This window comes from Lissotriton vulgaris, chromosome 5 (genome assembly GCF_964263255.1).
Source record: "Lissotriton vulgaris chromosome 5, aLisVul1.2, whole genome shotgun sequence".
Lineage (NCBI taxonomy): Eukaryota > Metazoa > Chordata > Amphibia > Caudata > Salamandridae > Lissotriton > Lissotriton vulgaris.
Window position 1 is genome coordinate 269404288 of NC_141693.1, and position 24714 is coordinate 269429001.

The 24714-nt window shown below is 45.4% G+C and overlaps 1 protein-coding gene across 2 annotated transcripts in view; it reads right to left on the reverse strand.

Annotated features, from left to right (window-relative positions):
- Positions 1-24714, reverse strand: part of UBE4B (ubiquitination factor E4B) — a 1174709-nt gene that overhangs the window by 388024 nt on the left and 761971 nt on the right. For both annotated transcript variants that reach the window (XM_086921364.1, XM_086921363.1), the window contains 2 exons: positions 20077-20203; positions 19615-19759 (listed from right to left, as the gene is read on the reverse strand). In XM_086921364.1, the coding sequence (XP_086777490.1) occupies positions 19615-19759; positions 20077-20203 (272 nt within the window). The remainder of the gene's footprint in view (positions 1-19614; positions 19760-20076; positions 20204-24714) is intronic.

A 24714-nucleotide genomic window follows, 5' to 3' on the forward strand; every position in this document is an offset into this window, starting at 1 on the left:
TCCATTCCACCAGAGCCCTGGTGGAGAACTTCCAACAAATGGTCCGTAGGGAATGGGGTGACCGGGTTGCCCATTTGAAAAATGCCAGCAGCCGTGGAAATGGCCCGGTCAAAGGCTACACTCGCCTCCGCAGAGCGTCGCAGGGGAGAGAGCAATTCCTCCATGGGCGACGGCTTTTAAATTAATCCGCCCATCCCAGAGTCCAGCTGGAGGGAGAAACGTACAGCCCCTGTAGGATGGAAGATCCATGGTCGAGTGGTGGGCCTGAGGGGCCTCTGCAGAAGGCGGAGAAGCCTGCGGGGCAACTAACAGCGAGTTGCGAAAAAGAGGGTCCAGGGTTTGTGGCCGCGGAGACAGCGTAGAGCCCACCCTGGAAGATGCCGGGGCAAAAGCAACGACGCTGCGTCCAGTCTCCGGTGAAGAGGAGACAAGGGGATGACAAACCTCCGGAGAGGAAGGAACCTCCGGAGACGAGTCGACGACTCGACGGTGCCTTGGAGTCCGCCATAGGCACTGGTGCATCCTCAATCGGTGCCGAAGGGGCCATCAGAGGCGCCGAGTTGACCTCAACCACCACGTGTATCCTAGTAGAACGGGGCGGGGTCGGACCCTAAGAGGCTGATGAATGGCGCCGAAAAGGCGCCGACTCGACCTACAACAAGGCAGCCGCCTGCGTAGAGGTACGAGAGGAACTCAGGGAGGCGCCCGGTCACCACCCGCGGTACCGCCAGGGCCGGGGAGGAAAGCCCTCGCCCCGGAACGGCGTCTGCTCGGTGTCCGGTAAGGCAGCCGCCTGCCCAGAGGACCGAGGGTGACTTGGGGACGAACCGTGAGTCCCAGCGACCTCCTGCGACACCACAGGGACCCCCGCGGGGATTTGCGGCGAGGCAGGGACGCCGTGGGTCGAAGAGGGGAACCCTGTAGGGCCGCACCTAGACAAAACCATACCCCCAAAACCTGAAGCCGAACTCGTCAGCGCTGGGGTCAAATCCGCCGGCGACTCCACGGCATTCCCACGCATGGCAAGGGATCCACGGACGTTTCAGGAAAAGGAGGGGGACCAAAGAAGCCTGCAGAGCCGTAGCTTAGGCCTTCATTTGGGCCCTAGTCGCCCCGACGCCAGGAAACAGCAGATAGTGTGGCGAAGGGTGAGGGAGCACGTCCCGAGGGGAACCCGCGCCCTCTACAGAACGAGGACAAGGCCTTTGTGACAAGCTGTAAGGCTTAACGGCGGGCAAGCGGCGCCCATGGGGCCTCGGTGAAGGCCGATGCGGCAAACTGAATCAGCAGTTTCTGGACCCTTCCGAGGTCGGGAACGGATGTAGTGACGAGACCAATCTGGACAAGCAGGCCGAAAGCAATTTCATCTGACGCTCCTGCCAGGACTTCGACCTAAGATGCTGACAAGCTTTGCAGTCCGTAGAATCATGGTGCTAGGCCAAACACCAGATACAGATAGGGTGAGGGTCAGTCACAGACATCTGACGCGTACAAGAAGTACAAGTTTTGAACACAAAGGTATTCACACACTGTTCAACGCAAAGCGTTAAAAGAAGGCCTGAAACCAGGTCAAGGGAACACAACGAAACTGACGTCAAAGCTCCGGGGTGGGGCTTATGTGACCTTGAGGACGTCGCTTCCGCGGACGACGTCTGGGCGGAGTCACTTGGTACCGCCCCAGACGCGCAGAGATGCTGTGGCAACGTTTTTTCCGGATCCAGTCTCAGGCCTGGGGATAATTCTACGTTAAGGAATCTGTGGCTAGTAGTCTCCATCAGATTCTTCACTCCACATAGACATTTTAACTGACTGAGTGCTATGCATTCTGGGATCGTGAATCACTTGAATTCCCATAGGAGTACTATTAATATTCATTTTAGTCTTTTGTAATAAATGAAGATAAAAACAGGATACTAATCTTATTTTATTTATTAAAAACAAAATGTTACACCTACAGACCTGATTGCTCTTGGAGTTCTTTAGTAAATCCCGAACTACTCTAAACGTGCTTCTTACTAGCCTTAGTATTCAATTTTTTCCAGTATTTTATTTTATTTAGGGGATTCTACACTTGTTGAGGGTTAGGCCTAAAACATCTCTCATGTGAATATATTTTATTAGAGTGCGTTATTTGTGATAGTTTCGCAGTATGTTCCCAAGTCATGCAAAATAAGGAAAATGCTACTTACCAGTCAGCATCTGTTCTTGGCATGAAGAGTCCCACACTGAGCATTAGATCACCACCTGGTGTTTGGCTCGGATGATTGCATGTTGTTGTCGTCTTGGAAGAAGTCTTTGTAGTCACAAGATAGGTGACTCATCTCTTGGATGATAGAGCGCATGGGCATCTACTCCATCCTTAAATTGTTTTTTGCCATGATGAGAAATGATGGAGTTAGTAGAAAGAAAAAAGGATGTCGATGCGTGTATATATAAGTAAGATAGAGTTGGAACAGATACAAGGTTCCGGGGAGGTGGGTGGGCGTGTGAGACTCTGCAGCTCTACATGCCAAGAACAGATGCATACTGGTAAGTACCATTTACCGTTCGAGGCATATGAACTGCAGATCTCACACTGAGCATCGATTATACAGCAGTGTCTCCCCTAGTGGTGGTCACCTGTATCTGTTGCAGTAGTTTGAAAAAGAGTTTTGAGGACAGCTTGGCCTACTACAGCTTGCTGCTTGGCTTGCACATCAAGACAAAACAACTACAGAGATTACAGGTGGTCCAGAACACCGCAGCGAGACTAGTTCTCAACGCCCAGCCAAGGTCTGCTTCACTCCCCCTCTTGGTCAAACTTCACTGGTTGCCAATTAGGCAGCGAGTAAAATTCAAAATATGCTGTGCAATTCACAAATGTCTTTTTGGTAATGGACCCAAATACTTAAAAGAAAAATTAACTCTATAAACCCACTCGCACTCTGCGTTCTAGCAGTCAGCAACTACTCCAGGTCCCAAGGATAAAAAAGGCCAGGCAGGGAGGGCGAGCCCTGTCCTATAAAAGCCCCATGCTTTGGAATTCATTGCCCCCAACCCTTAAAAATACCACCAATGTTCAATCCTTCAAGAACATCTTAAAAACCTTTCTATTTATCGCCTTCTAAGAAATTCACTCATGCCCATTTACAGCTCAGAACCAGGTCTTAGCTCCTTTGTTAAAGCGGAAGCACGGAGATACCCCTCCGGGGGTCGAATTCCTGCGCTATATAAGAATATAAATAAATATAAATAAAGGTATGTATTGTTGACCATGTTGCTGCCTTACAGATGTCTTTTAGGGGAATGTTCCCTAAGAAAGCCATAGAGGCTCCTAGTTTGCTTGTGGAGTGCGTTCTAGGAGGAATTGTTAATGTACGTTTTGTTTTTTGATAGCATATTTATATACATTTTATAATCCACCTTGCAATCCCAGCTTTAGAGATGGGTTTGCCTTCATGTGGTGGCGAGAAAGCTGCAAGCAATTCTTTTGTTTTGCAAAAGGATTTGGTCCTGTCAATGTAATAGAGAAGGGCTCTTTTCACATCTAGGGTGTGTAGAGCTTTTTCTGCTACTGAGTCTGGGTTTTGAAAAAACACTGGCAACTCTTCTGATTGGTTTAAAAGAAATAGAGTAATGACTTTAGGAAGGAATTTGGGATTTGTTCTTAGGACCACTTTGTTACGGTGTAATTGTAAAAATGGTTCTTCTATAGTGAAAGCTTGAATCTCACTCACTCTCCTAAGAGAGGTAATAGCAATAAGGAAAGCTATTTTCCATGTGAAGAATTGTAGTTCACATTTGTGTAAAGGTTCAAAAGGGGGTCCCATGAGCCTTGTAAGAACACTGTTTAGGTTCCACACTGGCGAGGGTGGTAAGCTAGGAGGAATGATTCTTTTTAATCCTTTCATAAATGCTTTAATTGCAGGTACTCTAAATAATGACAGATGCTGTCTATTCTGTAGGTACGCAGCAATGGCTGCAAGGTGTAGCCATATAGATGAGTATGCTAGATTACATCTTTCTAAGTGTAGAAGGTAGCAGATATTCTGGATGGTAGCATCCAAGGGGATCAATTTCATTATTTGCACAGTAAATGGCAAATCTTTTTCAATTTGCTGCATACCAAGCTCTAGTAGTAGGTCTCCTGGCTTCTTTAATGATATTCATAGAGTCTGGTGGCAGGTTAAGATAACCAAACTCTAAGACTTATGGAGCCAGATCGCCAGATTCAGTTAACTTGGATCTGGGTGCCTGATGTCTCCATGGTTCTGCGTTCGCATGGATGGTGTCAGACACAGTCTTTGGTGTGGAACTATAGAGCGCTCTAGCAGCGTTGTGAACCATGGTTGGCGTGCCCATGTGGGAGCTACTAAGATCATTTTGAGAGACTGTTGTCTTATCTTGCGCACTACTAGTGGGAGTGGCAGAAAAGCGTACGCAAATCTGCCTGACTAGTTCATCCATATTGCATTGCCCTTAGACAGCGGGTGTGGAAACCTGGCGGCAAAGGTTGGCATTTTGCGTTTTCGTGTGTGGCAAACAGATCTATGCCTGGGTGACCCCATTTGTGAAAGAATGGTAGAAGAACTTGCGGATGTAGTTACCATTCGTGAATCTGTTGCGTCTGCCGACTTAACAGATCTGCAATCTGATTGTGAACCCCTGGAAGGTGTTCTGCTAGTAGATATATGTTTTGTGGAATTGCCCATCTCCAAATGTTCTGTGCAAGCTGGGAGAGTTGCAGAGAATGTGTGCCTTCTTGTTTTTGAATGTAGTACATAGCTGTCGTGTTGTCCGTTCGGATCAGGCAGCTTTGTTTTGTACATGTACTTGAAAGGACTTCAGTGCTAGGAATATTGCTAGCAGCTCCAGGTGATTGATGTGGAGCACTTTTTGTTGAGTGGTCCATTTTCCTTGCGTTGTATGGTGCAGGAGATGGGCTCCCCATCCTGTCAGGGATGCGGCTGTTGTAAGTAGTATTTGTGGAACAGGGTCGAGGAACTGCCGCCCTCTGGACAAGTTTTTGGTGTTCCACCACTGGAGAGAGCGATGTGTGCGGCTGTCTACCAACACCAGGTCTGTAAGTTGTCCTTGAGCCTGGTTCCACTGATGTGCTACACATTCTTGCAATGGGCGCATTTGCAGTCTTGCACATGGTACAATAAAAATGCAAGATGCCATCATGCCTATCAGTTGCATGAACACTCTGGCTGGGAGAGAGAGTTGGTCTTGAAACCCTGTTATTAAGGCTTGAATGCTCTGTATCCTGGCTGGACTGGGATAAGCTAGAGCTGTAGACGTGTTTATTGTAGCCCCTAGGTATTGGTGTACCTGAGAACGCTGGAAATGCGATTTGGTGTATTTGATTGTAAACCCCAAGTTGTGCAATGTCTGAATTGTCTGAGATGTGTGTTAGAGACACTGGTTGAATGACTTTGTTTTTATGAGCCAATCGTCCAGGTATAGGAAGGCATGGATGTGTTGCCTTCCGAGAGGTGCTGCTACTACTGCTAGGCACTTTGTAAACACTATTGGTGAAGTTGTGACCCCAAACGGAAGGACTTTGAACTGATAGTGTTGTCCTTCTAGTACAAACCTTAGATACTTCCTGTGTGAAGGATGTATGGGAATGTGGAAGCAGGCGTCCTTGAGATCTAGTGTTGTAAGAAAATCGCCTTGTTGCAACAATGGGAGCACTTGTTGTAAAGTGATCATATGAAAATGATCTGAGTGTATATACAGATTGAGGGGCCTGAGGTCTAGAATTGGTCTTAGTGTCCCGTTCTTCTTGGGAATTAGGAAGTACAGCGAGTAAACCCCTGTTCCTTGATGTTGTAATGGGACTATTTCTATTGCGTCCTTTTAAGCAATGATAGAACCTCTTGTTTGAGCAGTGTAAGGTGTTTTGTAGACATTGGACGCTGTCTGGGTGATATATGTGGAGGGGTATCTGTAAGTTCCAGGCAGTAGCCTTACTGGATAATCTGTCGTATCCAATTGTCTGTGGAGATGGAATTCCAGACAGGTAGAAACTGTGTTAGTCTCCCCTCTACAGGAGGGGAATGCTGTTGGGGGAGCGGAAGGAAGCCAGTGTTTTGTGGTGGGAGAGGTTCGATTGCTGTTATTGCCTCAACCTCTACCCTTCTTGTTATTGCCTCTGTAGCCTCCTCTAAAATATCCCCTATTGGAGGATGTTTGTGTATTGCTTTTAAAGGAAGCTAAATTGTCTGCTCCAACTTGTTTGGTGCCCCCTCTATAGATGGAGCGTTGAAAGGAGCCTCTTATTTGTGGTGACTGCAAAGCTCCCATAGATTTGGCAGCATCAGTGTACTTTTTCATTTTTTCAAGTGCTGTCTCTACAGCTGGGCCAAAAAGCTGTTGTTGGTTAAATGGCTGATTTAATATGGAGGTTTGCACCTCTTGCTTAAATCATGAGATGCTAAGCCATGCATGGCGTCTAAGGAGGACACTAGTGTTTATTGCTTTATAAGCAGTGTCTGCTGCATCAAGTGCGCACTTGATAGAAGCATTCGAAATTAACTTTCCTTCTTGAATAAGGTCATTAGCTTGTGCCTCATATTGGTCAGGTAGATGCTGTAAGTGTGTTTCCAGCTGATCATAATGAGCCCTGTCGTATCTTGCGAGGAGGGCTTGTGTATTAGCTATGCGCCATGTGTTACTTGCTTGGGCAGCTATTCTTTTACCTGAAGCATACATCATCTTTGACTCTGTGTTTTTTAAAGGGGAATTTGGAGGGACTGGAGGGGTCGAAATTTTGGGGAAAGCCTGTAACCCATACGCCCTTAATCTTCCAGTCATTGAGGGATGGTGGCTCCCCTTTGCCAGACAAGCACTTAGGTAGAGGAATGTTTCAGTGGTTATATGTGAATGTTAGAACAGTCTCCAAACATGCAGGAGAACTATGGGACTTTCTGGAAGAAGGGCAGCCCGACCTTTGTCTTCTGACGGAGACTTGGTTTCATGACCACTACTCCCCTGTGTTAGCAGTGGCATTCCTTGAAGAACATAAGGTTACTAGACTGGATAGAGCGGGTAAACGGGGAGGTGGGGTAGCTACAAAGATGCCACATCATATCAAGGTGATAGTCTCAGTGCTCACATCTGTCATGGAGTTACTAGTGTTTCAGCTAGACTTCCTTAAATACACCAGATGGATGGGGGCAGTAGTATACCATCCCCCGGGGGAAAGCAAGCAATTGTTCTGTGCCTCAGTTCTGGAGACACTCGCCCCTTACATTTTACAGTCAGATTATTTTACATTCGTGGGGGACTTCAATCATCATCTGGAAGATCCCTCAAATATAGAAGCAAGGGCCCTTCTCTCAGCAATGGAATCATTGGGGCTACAATCTAGAGTACAGGATCCGACGCGCAGGGCACACCCTGGACTCTATCTTTACTAATGTCCCCGGCCTGTCAGTAGATACACCCCAGGAGTTAACATGGTCCAACCATTGGGCTTAAGGTTCTCCTTTACGCATCCAGAAAGGGTCATGAAGAACCGGGATAGGAAGGGTGTGCGGACGGCTTGGAGGAAAGTTATTCCTGAGGCATTTAGGGGGCCTTCATAGCCTCACCACCAGAGGACAGGGACAGCAATAGAGCTTTGGAGAGGTGGGAAGGGGCAGTGGTAAAAGCCTTGGATAGTATTGCGCCGCTAAAAACTGTGAAACTAAAGGAAACGCGAGCACCAGCTCCATGGTACTCGTGGAGCTGAAGGAGGAGAAAGCTCAGTGTAGAGGGCGGGAAAGAAAATGGAGAAGAACTAAATGTACAGCGGACAAGCAGGCATATATAACGAGACGCACAGAGCCTATTTGGGCCATTGTAAATCCGCTAGAAGAGAACATTTGAGCAGGAGGATTGGGGAAGCAAATAACTCCTCCAAGGAACTGTTTGCAATAATAAAAGAATTTACGAACCCCTCTGTAAGCAGTTCGACGGTCCAACATATGCAAGATCTCTGTGATAAGGAGGCCACCCACTTCAGAGAAAAGATAGATATTATCTACAACTCTCTGGGGGGAGGAGGAAAGAGCATAATTCCACCGAATCAAAGTGCAAGGATCCACCCTCTACCTAAGCTGGACTCCTTCTCCACTATTACAACAGAGCAAATAAGAGTAGCCCTGGAAGCAATCAAGTCAGGAGCAGAATCAGATTGTGCCCCTCCTTTTGTTATGGCAGCCTTGCCGCTACATTGGCTCCTTCATTGAGGGATGTTTGTAACATTTCCCTAGCTACAGCCATCTTCTCAGATAAGTGGAAGTACGATCTGGTGAGACCGCTCTTAAAAATGCCATCAGCTAACCCCTTGGAAATGAAGAACTACAGGCCAATATCCCTGTTGCCATGTGGGGCTAAGGTGATGGAAAAGTTGATCAACCAACAATTAACAAGCTATCTGGAGCAGAACAAACTATTAGATCCCGCCCAATCTGGCTTCCGAGCCGGACATAGTACGGAGGCTGCCCTGATGGAAGTGACGGACATTATCAGAATGTCCCTGGATAAAGGGACGCCTACTATGTTGGTTCTATCAGATCTATCGGCGGCTTTCGACACCATCTCCCATTCCATCCTGCTTTGCAGATTACAGGAGATTGGTGTTGAGCGGCAAGCTCTGGCATGGTTGGAAATCTTTTTGCTAAAGAGATCTCAACAGGTCAAACTAGAGCCATTTTTTTCAGCAACCAACCTAATGGATAAGGGGGTCCCGCTTGGTTCCATTCTGAGCCCAACGTTGTTCAACATTTATGTGGCTCTGTTGTCTGCAATTATAAGGGCGTCTGGATTCAAGACTATTTCATATGCAGACGACACACAGATGATTACCCCATTCGATCTGGATCCCAAGGTCACCAGAATTAAATTCAAGACCTGTATGTTGAACATTGCGGCCTGGATGAGGGACAATTTCCTCCAGTTGAACTCTAATAAGACTGAGATCCTCCTGTCTGGGAAGGCGGAGGAACTATGGACTCTGAGTGGTGGGCGGCGGAACTGGGGGGGGGGGGGGGGGGGGGGGGGGCGAGGGAGGGATGAAGAGCGTCCCCACCCCACTTAGCAGGCCAGGAACCTGGGAATCCTGCTGGACAGCAACCTTTCTTCTGAAGAGCATGTAAAATCACTGGCTAGCTCTTGTTTTGGCATTTTGAAAATGCTAAGGAAAGTTTTTCCTTGGATCCCTGTGGAGGCAAGAAAACTCTCATTCAGGCGTTGATTGCGAGTAGGCTGGACTACGGAAATCCCCTACTAGTCGGGGCCAGAAAAGATCTGCTCTCTAGGCTCCAGGTACTGCAGAATACTGCAGCCAGAATGGTTTTGAATAAACCGAGACATGTTCCATCTTGTCGTCTGCTGCAGTCTCTGCATTGGCAACCTGTGAAGAAGAGAGGAGTCTTTAACCTTTTTATCTTGGTGTTTAAGGCTAGGCAGGGCCTGGGCCCGGCCTACCTAAAAAAGAAGGTAAGAGCATATGTGCTGGGGCGTCAACTAAGATCCAGCAACCAAAATCTTTTGGCCCCGGTCAAAATCAAGAAAGTAAGACTGGGCGGGCAGGCTTTTTCTTATCTAGCCCCCTTCCATTGGAATAGGCTACCGGAATCACTTTGTGGCTGCACCTCCCTGGCACACTTCAAAAAGAGCCTAAAGACCTGGATGTTTTAGTATGCCTTGGCCGTCCAACGGGCCTGCTTCTCTGTATTGCCGGGCGCCGAGAGATCCCCTTGGGGATGATTCGCCACGCCATACAAATATTAAAATAATAAAATAAAATAAAATAATATCAGGAGGTGGCGCTTCACCTGATGTTTGGGAGTTTGCTAGTTTTCTTGCGTTTGAAACGACAAAGGAATCTAAAGGCAGTTGTCCCTTAATGTAGGCAGGATCTCCAGGAGCAGGCCTATATTTCTTTTCTATCCTGGGGTTTATGATTGTAGCACGTACAGGATCTTTAAACACTTCTGGTGCATGCTTAATAACCCCTTTGATAATAGGTAATATCTGACCTGACTTTTGGGATTGCTCAAAAGTGTCAAGAAGGAAATCTTCTGCCTCATCGGAGTGCATTGTGACCCCATGATGGATGGCAGCTCTATTGATTGAGTGTCCAAACCCAATATTATCTTCTAGAGGTGATGGTTTGGATGGGTATGTATGTGGGTCAGGGATATCTGGTACATGTGGTGTGACATCTGGTGCGAATGGGTACTCCCAGTAAGGTAGATCTGTTGGGTAGGTAAAAGGGTCATTTGGGTCGTCTCCTGCCCCCATAATGCCATCATCATCACTATTATGAGGAGGTGTATTTTGTGGTGAAAAATGAGTAGGAGAATTTTGAGGAGGTGAAGGAAGAGGAGGTGGAATAGAGGGAGTTGTAGGAGAAGAAGGACGCATAGGTGATGTTGCACAGTCCTTTTTTACAGGCACTGGAGGTGGAGGTGATGTATCTAACTTCCTATTCCTGTCAGAGACATGTGCTGTTTCTGGGTCAATATAGATCTTTTTCTTGCAGGATCAGGGTGAAGAAGCTCTTCTTCAGGAACTGCTTTCGGTGCTGATTTTTTCAGTTCCGAGCGTGGTTGTCTCTTTTCTTTGTCCTTAGTCTTAGGAGTTGTGGCGGAGTCATTTGGCGTAGGTTTTGGCTCCGAAGACCTTGGCTTTGGAGCCGAAGCTGGTTTCGTGGGCTTGGAAGCGTCGAAAACAGGCTTTATTATGTTCGGAGCTGGTCTGTCTCTTGAAGTAGACGGTTTCGGAGTTGTTTTCGGAACCGGGACTTCTTTCGGTTTCGGTGCCGAGGGAGCTGGTGGTATCGGCACTTGCGGTTTGCTCGGTCCCGAGCTATCGGAAGGCTTTTGTATGGTCTTCAGAGCCGGTCTCGAAGGCGGGGCTTCTGAAGTAGTTTTTCGGTCTCGACTGGGTCCCGGAGGCGGAGTGTTGATCTTTGCCTTCGATTTTGGTGTTTGGATTGGGGCAGGTGCAGTAGTACTCACGCGTTGACCCGAAGGTATAGAGTCATCGGAGTCATCTGCCCCAGATACGATTTGGAGATCTTCGGAATCTTTTTCAGGGACATCTGGACCTCGTCGAAGATGTCCTCTGGTTGCAGAGCTGATCTCTGCATGATGTGTCGACGGGCCCTTCGATCTCGAATGGTCTTCTTGGTTTGAAAGTAAGCGCAGGATGGAAAGCTGGACTAGCCGTGTTCAGGTGATAAGCACAGGTTACAGACCTTATGATGGTCATTGTGCAGGAATTTTGCTCCACACTGGGTGCATTTCTTGAACGGCATCCTTTCCATGAGCTGTAGGCCTCACGGCGTGGATAGGCCCAACAGACCGCGTCGACGACCAGAATCGAGTTGATGAGATCTAATTGATGGTTCTTGATGTTGAAAGTTGTTTAGAAGAGTTAAAGTAAGTTTTTTGACGCAAACTACTTAGAAAGTAGGTTTCGTACCGGAGCGGAAAAGTTGCATCCAAACCCAGTGGCGGAAAAAAACAATCTAAGAAAGGAGTCGATGCCCATGGGCACCATCCTCCAAGTGAGGAGTCACCTATCTTGTAACTACAAAGACTTCTTCCAAGACGACAACAACATGCTATCATCCAAGCCCAACACCAGGTGGCGATCTAATGCTCAGTGTGGTATCTGCAGCTCATATGCCTCAAACAGGTATTAATTGAACAAATGTAGTTTTATTTTCCTTTTTATCAATATTACCTCTTATGGCCAGCTGACCTGCCCTGCCCCAAATCAATGGGGGGTCCGGCCAATAACTTGGGGGTCTGGTTTGGGCAGGACCTTAAGTTTGAGGACCATATAAAAAAACTGACGGCCATCTGCTTTGCTACCCTCAAAGCCTTGAAAAAGTTCTTTCCTTTACTCCCGAGAGAAGTGAAAGAGACTGTATTGCACACTCTCATACTTGCCGGACTTGATTACGCCAATGCCCTGTTTAGTGGCTTTCCTGCCTTTCTAATTCAGGTCATTCAAAACGCAGCAGTGCATCTCCTGTTTAAGATTCCCAGGAGAACTAGTGTGCGGTCCCATCTACGCAGTGTCCATTGGCTTCAGGTCGCTCACCGGATTGTGTTCAAATCCTTGGTTCTTGCTTTTCGAGCAATCCACCAATTAGGACCTCTGTATTTGCGTAAAAGGTTTGTTATGTATGTTCCTAGTCGCGCCCTACGCTCAGCTAACTTGTGCCAAATGACTCTGCCTAGATTTAAGTATTCTAGACTGGGAGGCCAGTCTATCTCTGTCAGGACCGCTAGGGCCTGGAATGAGCTTCCACTGCACTTGAGTTACCCCGACAATCTCTGCCTTCAAGAAGGGGCTGAAAACTCATCTGTTCAACCTTACTTTATAACCCGTCTGTCTCTCTGTCTTCCATATAACCTTCACTCACCGCGCCAGGATACTTGTTAGTAGTAGAGCGCGATATAAAAGTTTTTATAACATAACATTACCGATATTTTAGGGCCTGATTATGATGGCGGTCTGACGAGTGTCAAATCGCCTTCCTGTAGGGATCGCGACCGGCCGACAGGGAGTCACGGTCCAGCCACGCAAATTAGGAATCGACCGACGTGGAGGCAGTTGGAAACATGCCTCTTAGCAATGAGCATTTTGCCACGGCATGAAAAGGGGCTGGAGCACAAGCCTCACTGCTAAAAGGCATGTTCGTGGACATCCATGCACTGTGTGGCAGGCACCATGTGGCGCTTGCCACACGGTGCACAGACGTTTCTGGGGACACCATAGGTGCCCGCAAGAACCCGTACCAGAGGGCCAGAGGGTGCTGCTAGAGACCCCCAAAGTCACATTCTGCCTGCCTTTTCATGACGGGTTAACCGCCATGAAATGCCGGTAGAAAGGGATATTGTAATCCCTACAGCGGTGCCTGAGCAGGCACTACCACTATTGTAGGGATCGCATTCCCTCCGATAGTTCGACTGGCTCTGATCCGTGGCGGTTGATCCCCTTGCCCGCCCATCTGTCCGCCATCCTAATGCGCCAGACGGACCTGCAGGGTCTGATGGAGGTGGGACCACCACCACCTCCCTGATGGTGGTGGTCTCACCGCTATCGTAATCAGCCCATAGTTGCAATATGGGCCAATATAAACAATACAAAGGAAGTGAGCAGAAAACACGCAGCGAGCACGTTTTACCAGTACAAGGCTTCTTCAGAACATCAATATAAATACATAAAATAACTATTGTGTATCAAAACTATGCCATTCCAAACAACTCAATGTTTTTTTATAAAGTCAGAGAATCTAAAACCATTAGGACAACCCAAAATGAAATTTAAAAACATGTAATTACACAAGAGAAACATATTCACAAACGAAAAATACAATTTTGTGATGGACCACAGACTTACGTACAAGAATTATGCCAAACCCCCGCAAACGATTAGAAAGATCAATCAAATACAACATTTACATCTGAGGCCTGGTTAACACACTCACGAACATGACAAGCTATAAATATGAAACCCACCCAAGAATGTGTGTAAACAATAATAAACAGACAAAAAAACAAAGAGTGCACTTATTAAGATAGTAATATATCAATGAAAAAATAACTCCAAACTTGTACAGTGCATCATGAAAATCCCAAGAAATAAAAAGCAACCTAAATACCGTGTAACGGATGTGCAAAAGGCCCTAGTCAAGAGTGTCCGAAAGTGTTTAGTATCGCATTCTTACCCAAGAAGAGTATATTGCCTTTTTTAGTCCAGAACGTCACAGAGAACAACCCAATTATCCAAAATTATCTATACTAGAAGATGAAAACACCATAAACATAATGTGTTATTCAGTTATAAATTACCTAATCTCATATTAAAAACCAAGAAGGGGGAAAAAGTAGTAGAGTAAGCAACCCCAGTGCATAAAAGAACGGAACAATACATCGCAGCTCGAAAATGTTCCCACAAATTGACTGGTAGGGGATCCAAATGAAGCCATATATAGTACCTGATGGTAAAGATGTGTAGTTCATGTAGCCAATCTCATTTCAAATCTTCAAAGCAGGAATCCAACAAAATTGTATTTTAACTAGAGCGGAATAAAACACGAGGCAGTATGTCAAATGGGTGAGTGCACAGACACATGGTCAAAAGTACTCGGACAATAAGGGAAGAGGTGTGGTGCAGCGGCCAGGTTGGCCGACTCCGGAACACAGGGGCTCACAGTTCGATCGCCGGTGGCAGGTTAACCCAGCACCTTGTGACTCTGAGCAATAGCTCGCTTAATCTTTCCGACAGCCCCCAGCGCCAGGACACCCCTACGGAGGTAGCTATGAGCTTTACAAATGCTGGTATTCCATTTATTATAAGAAACCTTTGGGCAGTGAGGCACTTCAAAACATACCATTAACACCAAAATCTTACATTTCCCAAAGGGACTAATGCTTATGATCCACAATTAACACCTGTGTACTATGACATCTCTCGCCTGTTTTTAAATACAGTCATGTTACACCGCCACAAGATAATAAATCCGATAGGCATGTGCATGCAGACACAAACAAGTGTATAGTAGTGTTACTATACATGCCCTTCTGTGGTCAAGAAAGTTAATCAAATAGGTATGTGCATGCAGACGCATAAACAAGCGTATTATACTTGCACCATACTTGACCTTGTGTGGTCAAACACTTCAGAACACAACATAACAAACCCCATAAAGGGCTAGTATCTGCCATCTATAATTACCAAGTGTAGGCGGTATCCTCACTCACCCATGTTCTTAAATACGGTTGTGTAATTCACAAAGCAGGAATTGCTTTGGGCATCTAGCAATAGAGTATCGAAGCTAGATCAAAAAACGACAGTAAATAGCCAAGCACCCGGAACTGCACGGATGGTCCGCCCCAGCATATTGTCAAGTCAATTCATGCAGCTAAGTAACAAAACATCTCAATCCGATATTTTAAAAAGCTAAATAAGGCTTTGCACCATACATGTGCATACAAATGACCAAAAGAAAACTCACCACAGAAAGGGAAAGAATGTCACACTTATCTCAAAGATTTTATACGCAACTGTCGCGTAACATAATACATGCAATCCTTCTGTCTTTGTGTCTGCCTATTATTGTTTACACACATTCTTTGGTGGGTGACATATATATATATATATATATATTCCAAAGTTCCAAAATGACGGTGCTCTCAGACCACAAACGACGCGACTCCAACTGCAACTCCAAGGGTGTTTATTCACCTAGTTAGGTGAATAAACACCCTTGGAGTTGCAGTTGGAGTCGCGTCGTTTGTGGTCTGAGAGCACCGTCATTTTGGAACTTTGGAATCACTATTACCGGCGTGCTCGGCCGGCATTGGTGCCACCTCCCTCGGGGCCGCAGGTAGCACGTCAGAGCGGACTTGGCAAACATATATATATATATATATATATACATATATATATATATATATATATATATACATATATATACATATATATATATATATATATATATATATATATATATATACACACACACACTCATGAACTGCTACCTGCAGTTCTTACAACTTCGTCCACCAGACGGGGTTGATGTGGGCTGAACGGGTGAAGGACCCATGTACAAATGTAAAAATCTTGCGCTGCTGTGCAAGAAAGAGCCCGCACTCCAGGAATCTTTGAATATTGATTTATTACACTGGCTGACGTGTTTCGACCTGTCCGGTCTTTGTCAAAGCCGCTATCCCACCATGAAAGTGCTCTATTTTCGTAAAACAAAAATTGACGAGCAATAATAAATACTAGTGATCAAAGACCAGGCCAGTGCCATATTCCTCCGGGTACGATATCATTATGCTCAAATGTTAATTGTGTTGAATACAGAGAAAGACATTTTTATGTCATGTGACATTCTATAGTAATCTGATGCTGTTGTCAAGTGGCGTAAACCGAATCTGCTGATGTCCCTCAGGGCTAATCCCACAATATAGTTCCATAATCCATCAGTAATTATTGTGAACAAATTAAATAAAAGTGTTAAAAAGAAAAAGAAAACCTGGTAATAGTCTAAAACAAAAACATTAATCTGGGTGCATTCTTCCTCAAAAAACACAGCTCACATGTCAAAGAACAACAATCATTGCCATAGTCAAAATTCTCAAAAAAGACTATCTTAAGAGCACAAGTGCTCTTTGATCGCTCGTATTTATAGGAGCAGCTGTATTAAGTTACATTAATTTCAGAAGGAGTATTAATTAGTTTGCAGAAAATAATGCAACTGTTAAATATACTTTTTTATTTCCTGGTGATAATTTATTTGAACCAGTCTGTTTTCCCATGGAAAATACCTTCGGCAGAAGGAATACCCACGAGTCTGTCTTCCATGTTTATTATTGTTTGTCATTTTTTGTTTAAAGAAAATAGAGCACTTTCATGGTGGGATAGGGTCTTCTTTGACAAAGACCAGACAGGTCGAAACGCTCCAGCTAGTCTAATAAAACAATATTCCTGCGGTGCGGGCTCTATCTTGCGCAGCAGCACAAATCTATATCTATATCTATATATCTATACATATATATATATATATCTATACATATATATATATATATTTATATATCAATCAACACTCAATTGCTACAGTTTAACCTTCTGCTGCTCCAAACCAGAGGGTGCGTCATCTCATGGGACCTCTCAAGCACGGTCCAAATTACATCTCGAATCCCTTGCAAAACAAGGACGACGCTGCCATGTCTTTCACCAACCACAGATTTATTTGTCGGCTGTTGTTGTCGTGCGCGTTTCGCCTGCTCAGCAGGCTTGCTCACCAACAAAGTAAGAAAGTTTTAAACCATTTTAAACACACCACATTACGTGTCACATGTGAATTACAAAACATTACTGAAGACAGACTGGTAGTTGCTCATACCAAAACCGGTTTGTCTTTATACAATATAACAAACTAATATTGTTTCCTTGAAACGCGGCATTGCATTTGCATTAAAAATCTAATTTTTAAATGTAAACTTTATGGATAACTATAATTAGTACCCAAATACACATCATAGACACTTGCCGCCATTTTAGACCAAACACAGTATCCTCCCCAAGTGGGCAATATATCACACATTTATGTTATTATGGATTTAACTTAATTCTGCCCATGTGGGCGATGATACAACATTCATTTACCTCAGCTATCAACTTAAATTGCATGTGCATAAAATAAAAGCCAAAACCTAAAAAAGTTAAAAACACAGGGAGTCTAAGGTTAAGACGGCATTACATCATTCATAAATGTGTGTGAAAATCTTGTTCCATATTGAGACCATCAGGAATTTTTTTATTAAATTCAATAATAAAAAAAGGCTCCAATTGCCTCAATTTCTTTTCGTGGTTTTCTCCTCTTGAATTTGGTGGAATAGTGCAATCATTAGCTGCAACAGATAAGGCGACAACTTGGCTTAATCGTAAAGATGGTTTCATTAAGTGCACTAAGCGCAAAGTGTGCACCCATGATAAAAATACCACAGTGTATAAATCTAGCCTCTCTACAAGAGAATAGAAAATTAGAGGCCAGTATTCATGTAAAACTGATTTTGCTATCTACGTCCTTCAGTGCCCCTGTGGCCTGAGGTACGTGAGCAGCACAATCCTAGCAGTGCACAAAAGAGTGTTGCAGCACCTAAGGGCCATTAAGAACGGAGACAAAACATATCCAGTGGTACGCCACTTTCATCAACATCATGGTAGGACTAGACAAAGTCTGACATATTTTGTGATTGCAGCTATTCCACCAAATTCAAGAGGAGGAAACCGTTAAAATAAATGGAGGCAATCGGAATCTTGTTTTATTATTGAATTAAATGAAAAAATTCCTGAAGGTCTCAATATGGAAGAAGATTTTCACAGCCATTTATGAATGATGCAATGCAGTCTTTACCTTTCACTCCCAGTGTTTTTAACTTTTTTAGGTTTTGGCTTCTATTTTATGCATGTTGACAATAACAAATATGTGATGTATTGCCCACTTGGGCAGGATACTCGGTTTGGTCTAAAACGGCAGCAAGTGTCTATGATGGACTGTGTATTTGGGTACCAATTATATTGACACTATTGTGGTGAGATTTTGGTTATTCATGAAGTTTAAATTTCAAAATTTGATTTTTAATGCAAATGCAACGCTGCGTTTCAAGGAAATAATATTAATGTGTTATATTGTATAAAGACAAACAGGCTTTGGTATGAGAAACTACCAGTCTTGTCTTCAGTATTTATTGTTTTGTAGTTCACATGTGACACGTAATGTGGTGTGTTTAAAATGGTTGAAAACGTTATTACCTTGTTGGTGAACGCGTCTGACAACAACAACCGACAAATAGAACTGTGGTTGGTGAAAGACATGGCGTTGTCGTCCTTGTTTGCAAGGGATTTGAGATATATATATTGTGTCATGTTCAGGAGTGTGTTAACCTGGGCTCAGATGTCAACTTTGTATTTGATTGATCTGTCTCCTTAGTTGCTGGGTTTCGGAGTAATTTTTATTAAAATGTAAATAAGTCTCTGGTCTGTCACAAAATTTGATTTTTGTTTGTTGTGTAATTACATGTTTTTAAAAAGTATATTGGGTTGCCCTAATGGTTTTAGATTCTGTGCCTTTTTAAGAAACATTTGGAGTGGTTTGGAATATTCTTAGTTTTGATACACAATTTTTATTTTATGTTTTTATATTGGTGTTCTTGGCATGTCTGCAGCCCTGAAGAAGCCTTGTACTGGTGAAATGCCCTTGCTGTTTGTTTTCTCTTCACTTGTGAAGATAAGCACCAATAAAAACAGTGCACACAACAGAGGATTCATTTGTATTGTTTATATTGCCCCATATTGCGACTATGTTTTAACACTTGTTTTTGTTTGCCACTCGATTATGTGTAAATGTATACGAGAACTGCATTACTTCAGAATACACTTACAAACATATCAAGAACCACAAACCAGCCACACCCTTGCTTACCACACTACGGTTGAGTGCACCAGCTCTATGGCCCAGGCGAACCTCTCAAATTAGAGCGGCTATGCTCCATTTCAAAGCAAAAAAACAATCTTTAAATTCAATGTTATTTGGTACCTGCTTTTTAAAACTGGATGCTACCAAATAGTAGAAGCAGTCCCTACCAGGGTTTTCATCACAGACATGAAATCAGAGAGGAAAAAGAGAATTTAGGATTCCCCAAAAATAGCCCACACAGGAATGGTAACTACTGATACAAGGAATTAAAGGCCATGACAAACTGGACAACAATACAGTCCTTCATAGCGAGAGAGAGAATGCTGGACAAAACCAATCAGTCCCTCACAAGCATGCTACCATATGCTCACAAGGAATCTAGGCCTCAGCCAGACTGACAATCCCAGGTATACAAACTGCTGAATCAAACCTTACCAGCCTGTCCATCCCATGCATGTGACCATATAAATTAGATGATTCTAAAACTCATTGACGACCCCCACCTAGGAATACTAACAAGCTGGTAGAGAAAATAAAGGGGTCAGACTTTCTGTCCTTTCTATGAATACCTTAGTTGAAAACCCATATTTATGTATTCTTCATAGAGTATGCCTCTCACTACATCTCACCCGGGGCAGCTGGTCCCAGTGTTCCTTGCTCCTCATCTCCTCCTGCATTTCATGGATCCTCTTCAGAGATTCCAGGCTCTCGTCCAGGAGGAACGTTGTGTCGTTGATTAGCATGTTTATGTAGCGGACAAACTGCTTCCCGGAGCTACAAGAAGGGAAGAATTTCACCTCTGTGCCAGTAAACGTAAAATGCAGGCAATGGGGAGGGTGAAAGCACAGGCTAGCAAACCGCTCTTAGTGAGGCAGGTAGACTGGCACAGCAAGAGCAGAGGAGGAGAGCCTGGAGAAGGCAGGAAATCTTTGTAGGATTTGAGAAAGACAGCAAGAAAAATGGTAGAACTGCAGGGACAGGGGACGAAGCATAGTAGATGTAGTTTAAGATTAGGGAAATAAATGAATGGAGGTGTAAGCAGAACACCAGTTTGGTGGTGTAGGTTGCAAGTTGCATGGTTTTAAACTCACTTGAACTCTTCCATGAAGGTGCCATGGTGTGCAATATTCTGCCAGAGGCTCTTGAAAATGGTGCTGATATGGTAGCGGATTGTAAACTTGTCGTAGAATTCACTGGTTGCTCCGGTGTGTTCAACATCTAAAAATACCAGGATACCAAGATCATGAGGAGCAGAAGCTCTACGCAAATCCTCGTAGAGTATTAATTACATAGGACAACTTGCATTAAAATCATACACTGCACCTTAATGAGTTATAGACTTATAGTGTGGACTAAAATGTTTCATTTTGTATCACAGGTGATTTCCATAATCAAAACACATGTGTAAAAAGAATATATAATGGCTAGTTTCTAATGTTTTTTTAAACAGTTTTTATGGCTTGTCAATAATATTTAACTTACTACAACCTATTTGTGATCCTGGAGCTACAGTTCCACATTTGGCCAGTACATCTAACTCTATGGTTCAGCAACATACAGTTTGCAGTAATATAAATTTGTCTTTGACTACTTATACTGAATACTGTACACCAACATTATGAGGATGGTCACCTCAGATTAATGCTCATTTAAAAATTCCTGCCTTGTGCCTCCATATGGTCTTGAAGCTCCTCTGTAGCTTGCATCATCATTATGAGGTACAGCTGGTGATACATTATCATTTATATTGCAACAGAAGCATAGAATGTCCAAGGGACTGGTCAGTATATGAACAGTGGCACAGCACTTTAAGGTGTTAAATTACTAACTTAAAATCAGACACTGCAAGGGGGAAGAATGATGCCCACTGAACAATTAGCTATTTTTGCAACTGGAAAGCTTTCCCTAATATAATTAGCAAGTACTGCCATCAGTCATGGTCAATTTACTTGATAACGGTTAAGGGCCATATGTAGGTGGCCGATTACCGGTCGGTAACACCGAAAATTGGCCTTTTTCGGGGTTACAGAGCGGTATCCAGCCATGTGAGATGTACCTAATACCGAATGCAATCGTTAACGAATCGGAGAAAAATTACCGATTCCATAGTTACCGAATTGGAAATACCGAAACAATAAATACCGAATCGGAAATAAATAAATCGGTAAAACCCCCAAGAATGCGATGTAGCAAACGTCGGTAACACCGAAAACGAGCAGATTCGTAAATAACGAATCAGTATTTACCACGTTTCAAGAGCATGTGGTAATGAGGTGCAGTGCATAAAAAGCAGCTCAAAATGCATCTGTGTGACCACAATGGCAGCCCTCTAAGTCATTGCAAGGCGGCTTACGCTTGAGAGCAGCAGGAGTGAGGATCTGGAGACGTGAAGAGCGGGTGTACAGAGTACGCATCACATTGTTCCAATTGACAGAGGCTGAAATTCATGAACGATACAGACTGCACTCAGACACCATCCTGGACCTAATCCGTGACCTTAAACCCTATCTGGAGCATCAGACACCAAGGGCCCGCGCAATCCCCACCCATGTCCAGGTACTCTGCTGCCTGCACCTCCTAGCATCAGGAAGTTTCCAGGGTGTGATAGCTGCAGTGGGTGGAGTGTCACAGAGCTGTCTATCCCGTTTCTTCGACACCTTCCTGGATGCCATGATGGACAGAATGGAACATTACATATCCTTCCCCAGTACACAGGCGGAGCTGCAGAGAACCAAGCTTGAGTTCTACCAACTAGCACAGTTTCCACACGTCATCAGATGTATCGATGGAACACACATACCCATCTGCCCACCTGCAGCAAGCGAATACATATACAGGAACCGCAAATCCACCCACTCCATCAATGTGCAGGTGATCTGTAATGCCAAGCACATCATTACTGACATCGTGGCCAAATTCCCCGGGAGTAGCCACGACGCCTACATCTTCCGTAACAGTGGCATCCATACACGTCTGCTTGATGGCGAATTAGGAGACGGATACATACTAGGTAAGTACATGTGCCACACCCTGATGTACACCCTGCCTCAAGCTGTTGTGCACAGTGATCAATTACTTCTTCACATAGGTGACAGCGCATATGCCCTCCGGCCTTATCTGCTCACTCCATATCTGAACCAGACCACCCCAAGGGAGAGGAGGTACAATGTGGCACATAGGAGCACACGCAACGTGGTTGAGCGCACATTTGGATTGCTCAAAAGCAGATTCCGTTGCCTCCACAAAACTGGAGGTGCACGTCTGTACAGCCCCCTGAAATGTTGCAAGATCATTGCTGTGTGTGCAATGCTGCACATTCTAGCCACACAAAAAGGTACAGCAGTGGAACTAACGGACTCAGAGGACGAGGACGACGACAACCCTCAGCCAGAGGCCTGCGCAGCTGGTGGTGCAATTGAACAAGATGGGAGACAGAGGCGGTCAGAGATTACGTCAAACTTTTACTGAGTGAGCAACGACACTGAGCCATTACCTGTCACATGTAAAGGTGTTTATTGTGCACACCTACACTATAGTGAGCAATGTCCAATTGGACATGGATTACATCACCCATCTCATTTATCGAAACAGCCATAGCTCTTCACTTCCTGCGTCCCCGCGCTGCTCGTCCACGTTCCCTATCGCCACTGTCTGGTGTGGACGATTGTTCATGTGCAGGCACGTTGCGTTCACTACGCCTCCTGCATTCAGTGGGTGAGGGCGTAATGCCACCACGGCTGGTCGCCTCTTCACTGTCCCCCCCCTTTCCATTGTGGCCGCCTTAGCATTCTGCATGTGCTGTAAAGAGGTAATGGACACCATCCCCCTGGCCACATCCCTGCTGCAATGCGCCATCTCCTCCTGCATGGCGATGGACCTGCGGCACATCACTTAAGTTGTAGTGGCCAGCCGGTTCACCGACTTGGTATAGGCCTGGAGCCTCTGTCTCTCCCCGCGCCTGCCAAGACGGTCCTGCTGAAGCTGGCTGCAGAGGTTGTCCACAGAGTTAGCTACTCTCTCCATTTCCGCACACAGGTTCTCACCCATGGCACTGATGCCCTTCTCCATCCTGAGCATGTGCGCTTGTTCATGTGTGCCACCTCCCTGTGCATTGACTTCATCTCCCTCCATTGCAGGCGCTGGACCTTCAGCATGCTGCCTTCCAGTCCAGCAAACACACTGTCACCCTGCTCGGATGCAACTGGACTGTCCGGCCTCACCCTGCGGCGTCTTGATGTGATGAGGGAGCCATCGGATGCTGCACCAGCCCTCTCCCTGTGGTATCGATCAGCAATGGGACTTTGTTCGCCAATTCTGCCCTCCTCCTACGACCCCTCCATCTGCTGGAGGCTGGCCACGGCATGCCTCCTGCCTGACTGTGGTGGTGGTGGTGTCGGTGATCGTGGCTTTGGGGACTGTGTGAGTGGGGACTGCGGCCCTCCCTGGCGCGGTGGTGATGGCTGTGCTGGCAAAATGAGTGGCTGTGATGGCGCCGTGCTTGTGGTCCCTGAGGACATGCTGCCATCGTCATGTTGGCTCCCCTCTGGCCTGGCTGACTTGCCTCTGCTGGCCTCTGCTGCACTGCAAGATGACTCGCCTGTAATGACACAAATGTACATGTACTCAATGCTCTGTCAGCAATGGTCTTGCATTAAACAACATGCCTATTGTGCACAGTGGTTGTCCTGACGTAGCCAATTCCTTTCACATGGTATTGTACTTGATAGCCGGACTGACCCAGTCATGTGTTCCCTTTGACTACATCACCCATCATGCATTGTAGGTTACCAGTAAGACATGGGGTGGAGTGGGTGTCCCTTTGCCACTATGGGGATTGGGGTAGGGGAGGGGGTAGTACAGCATGTTGGGCATGCTTCTTACCTTGTTCTCTTGCTGCTCGGGTGGAGGTGTCCGCGTCTCCCACGCCGCTCACACTCTCCGGCTGGATGGTGGACTCCACCATCAGTTCAAGTGGTGTTGGTGCTGGGGCTCAGCTTTTGCCTCCACCTGTAAGGCCAACCTGCCGGTGTCACTCTGCCATCCTCTGTTTTGCTGCTTTCCTGAGGTCATACCACCTCTTCCTGATGTCCTCAATGGTGCGCTGGGTGACACCTATGGCATTGATTTTGTCACGAATGCCACTCCAGATTCGTCTCTTCTGTGACTCTGTCCCTTGGTGGGACTGGGCTCCAAACAGCTTGTGGTGCTCTTGGCTGACATCCTGGATGAGGACCTCCAGCTCCTTCTCGTTTTCTGTCACCTCCCTCCTTCTCCTTGTCCTGGCTTGCCATTTCACTGCTTTCGGGTTCTGTCTTGCTTCGTGGCTGTGTGGCTGTGTTGCTGCTGCCTCCTCAGCTCTCCTGGCTGGCTGCCTGCCTGCCTGCCTCACTGTGTGCTCCTAGTCCTGTACACCTCGCTGGGTGTGCCCACTTCCTGTTTGTGAGGTACTTGGTTGTTGTGGATTGGCTGATTCTCCTAGGTACGATTTTTTGAATTACAGAATCGGATTTTACCGATTTGGTATTGGATTCGGTAAAACCGAATCGGTATTTCTTTGTTGGATTGTGGATTTTTTTACCGAATCTTTCAGAATCGGTATTTAATACCGAATCCTAACAAATCGGTAAATTTTACCGATTTTTTACCTACATCGCGTTTTACGATTTCTTAATACCGATTCGGTAAAATTCGGTATTAAGGAATCGGTATTCGCGTTTTACCTACATATG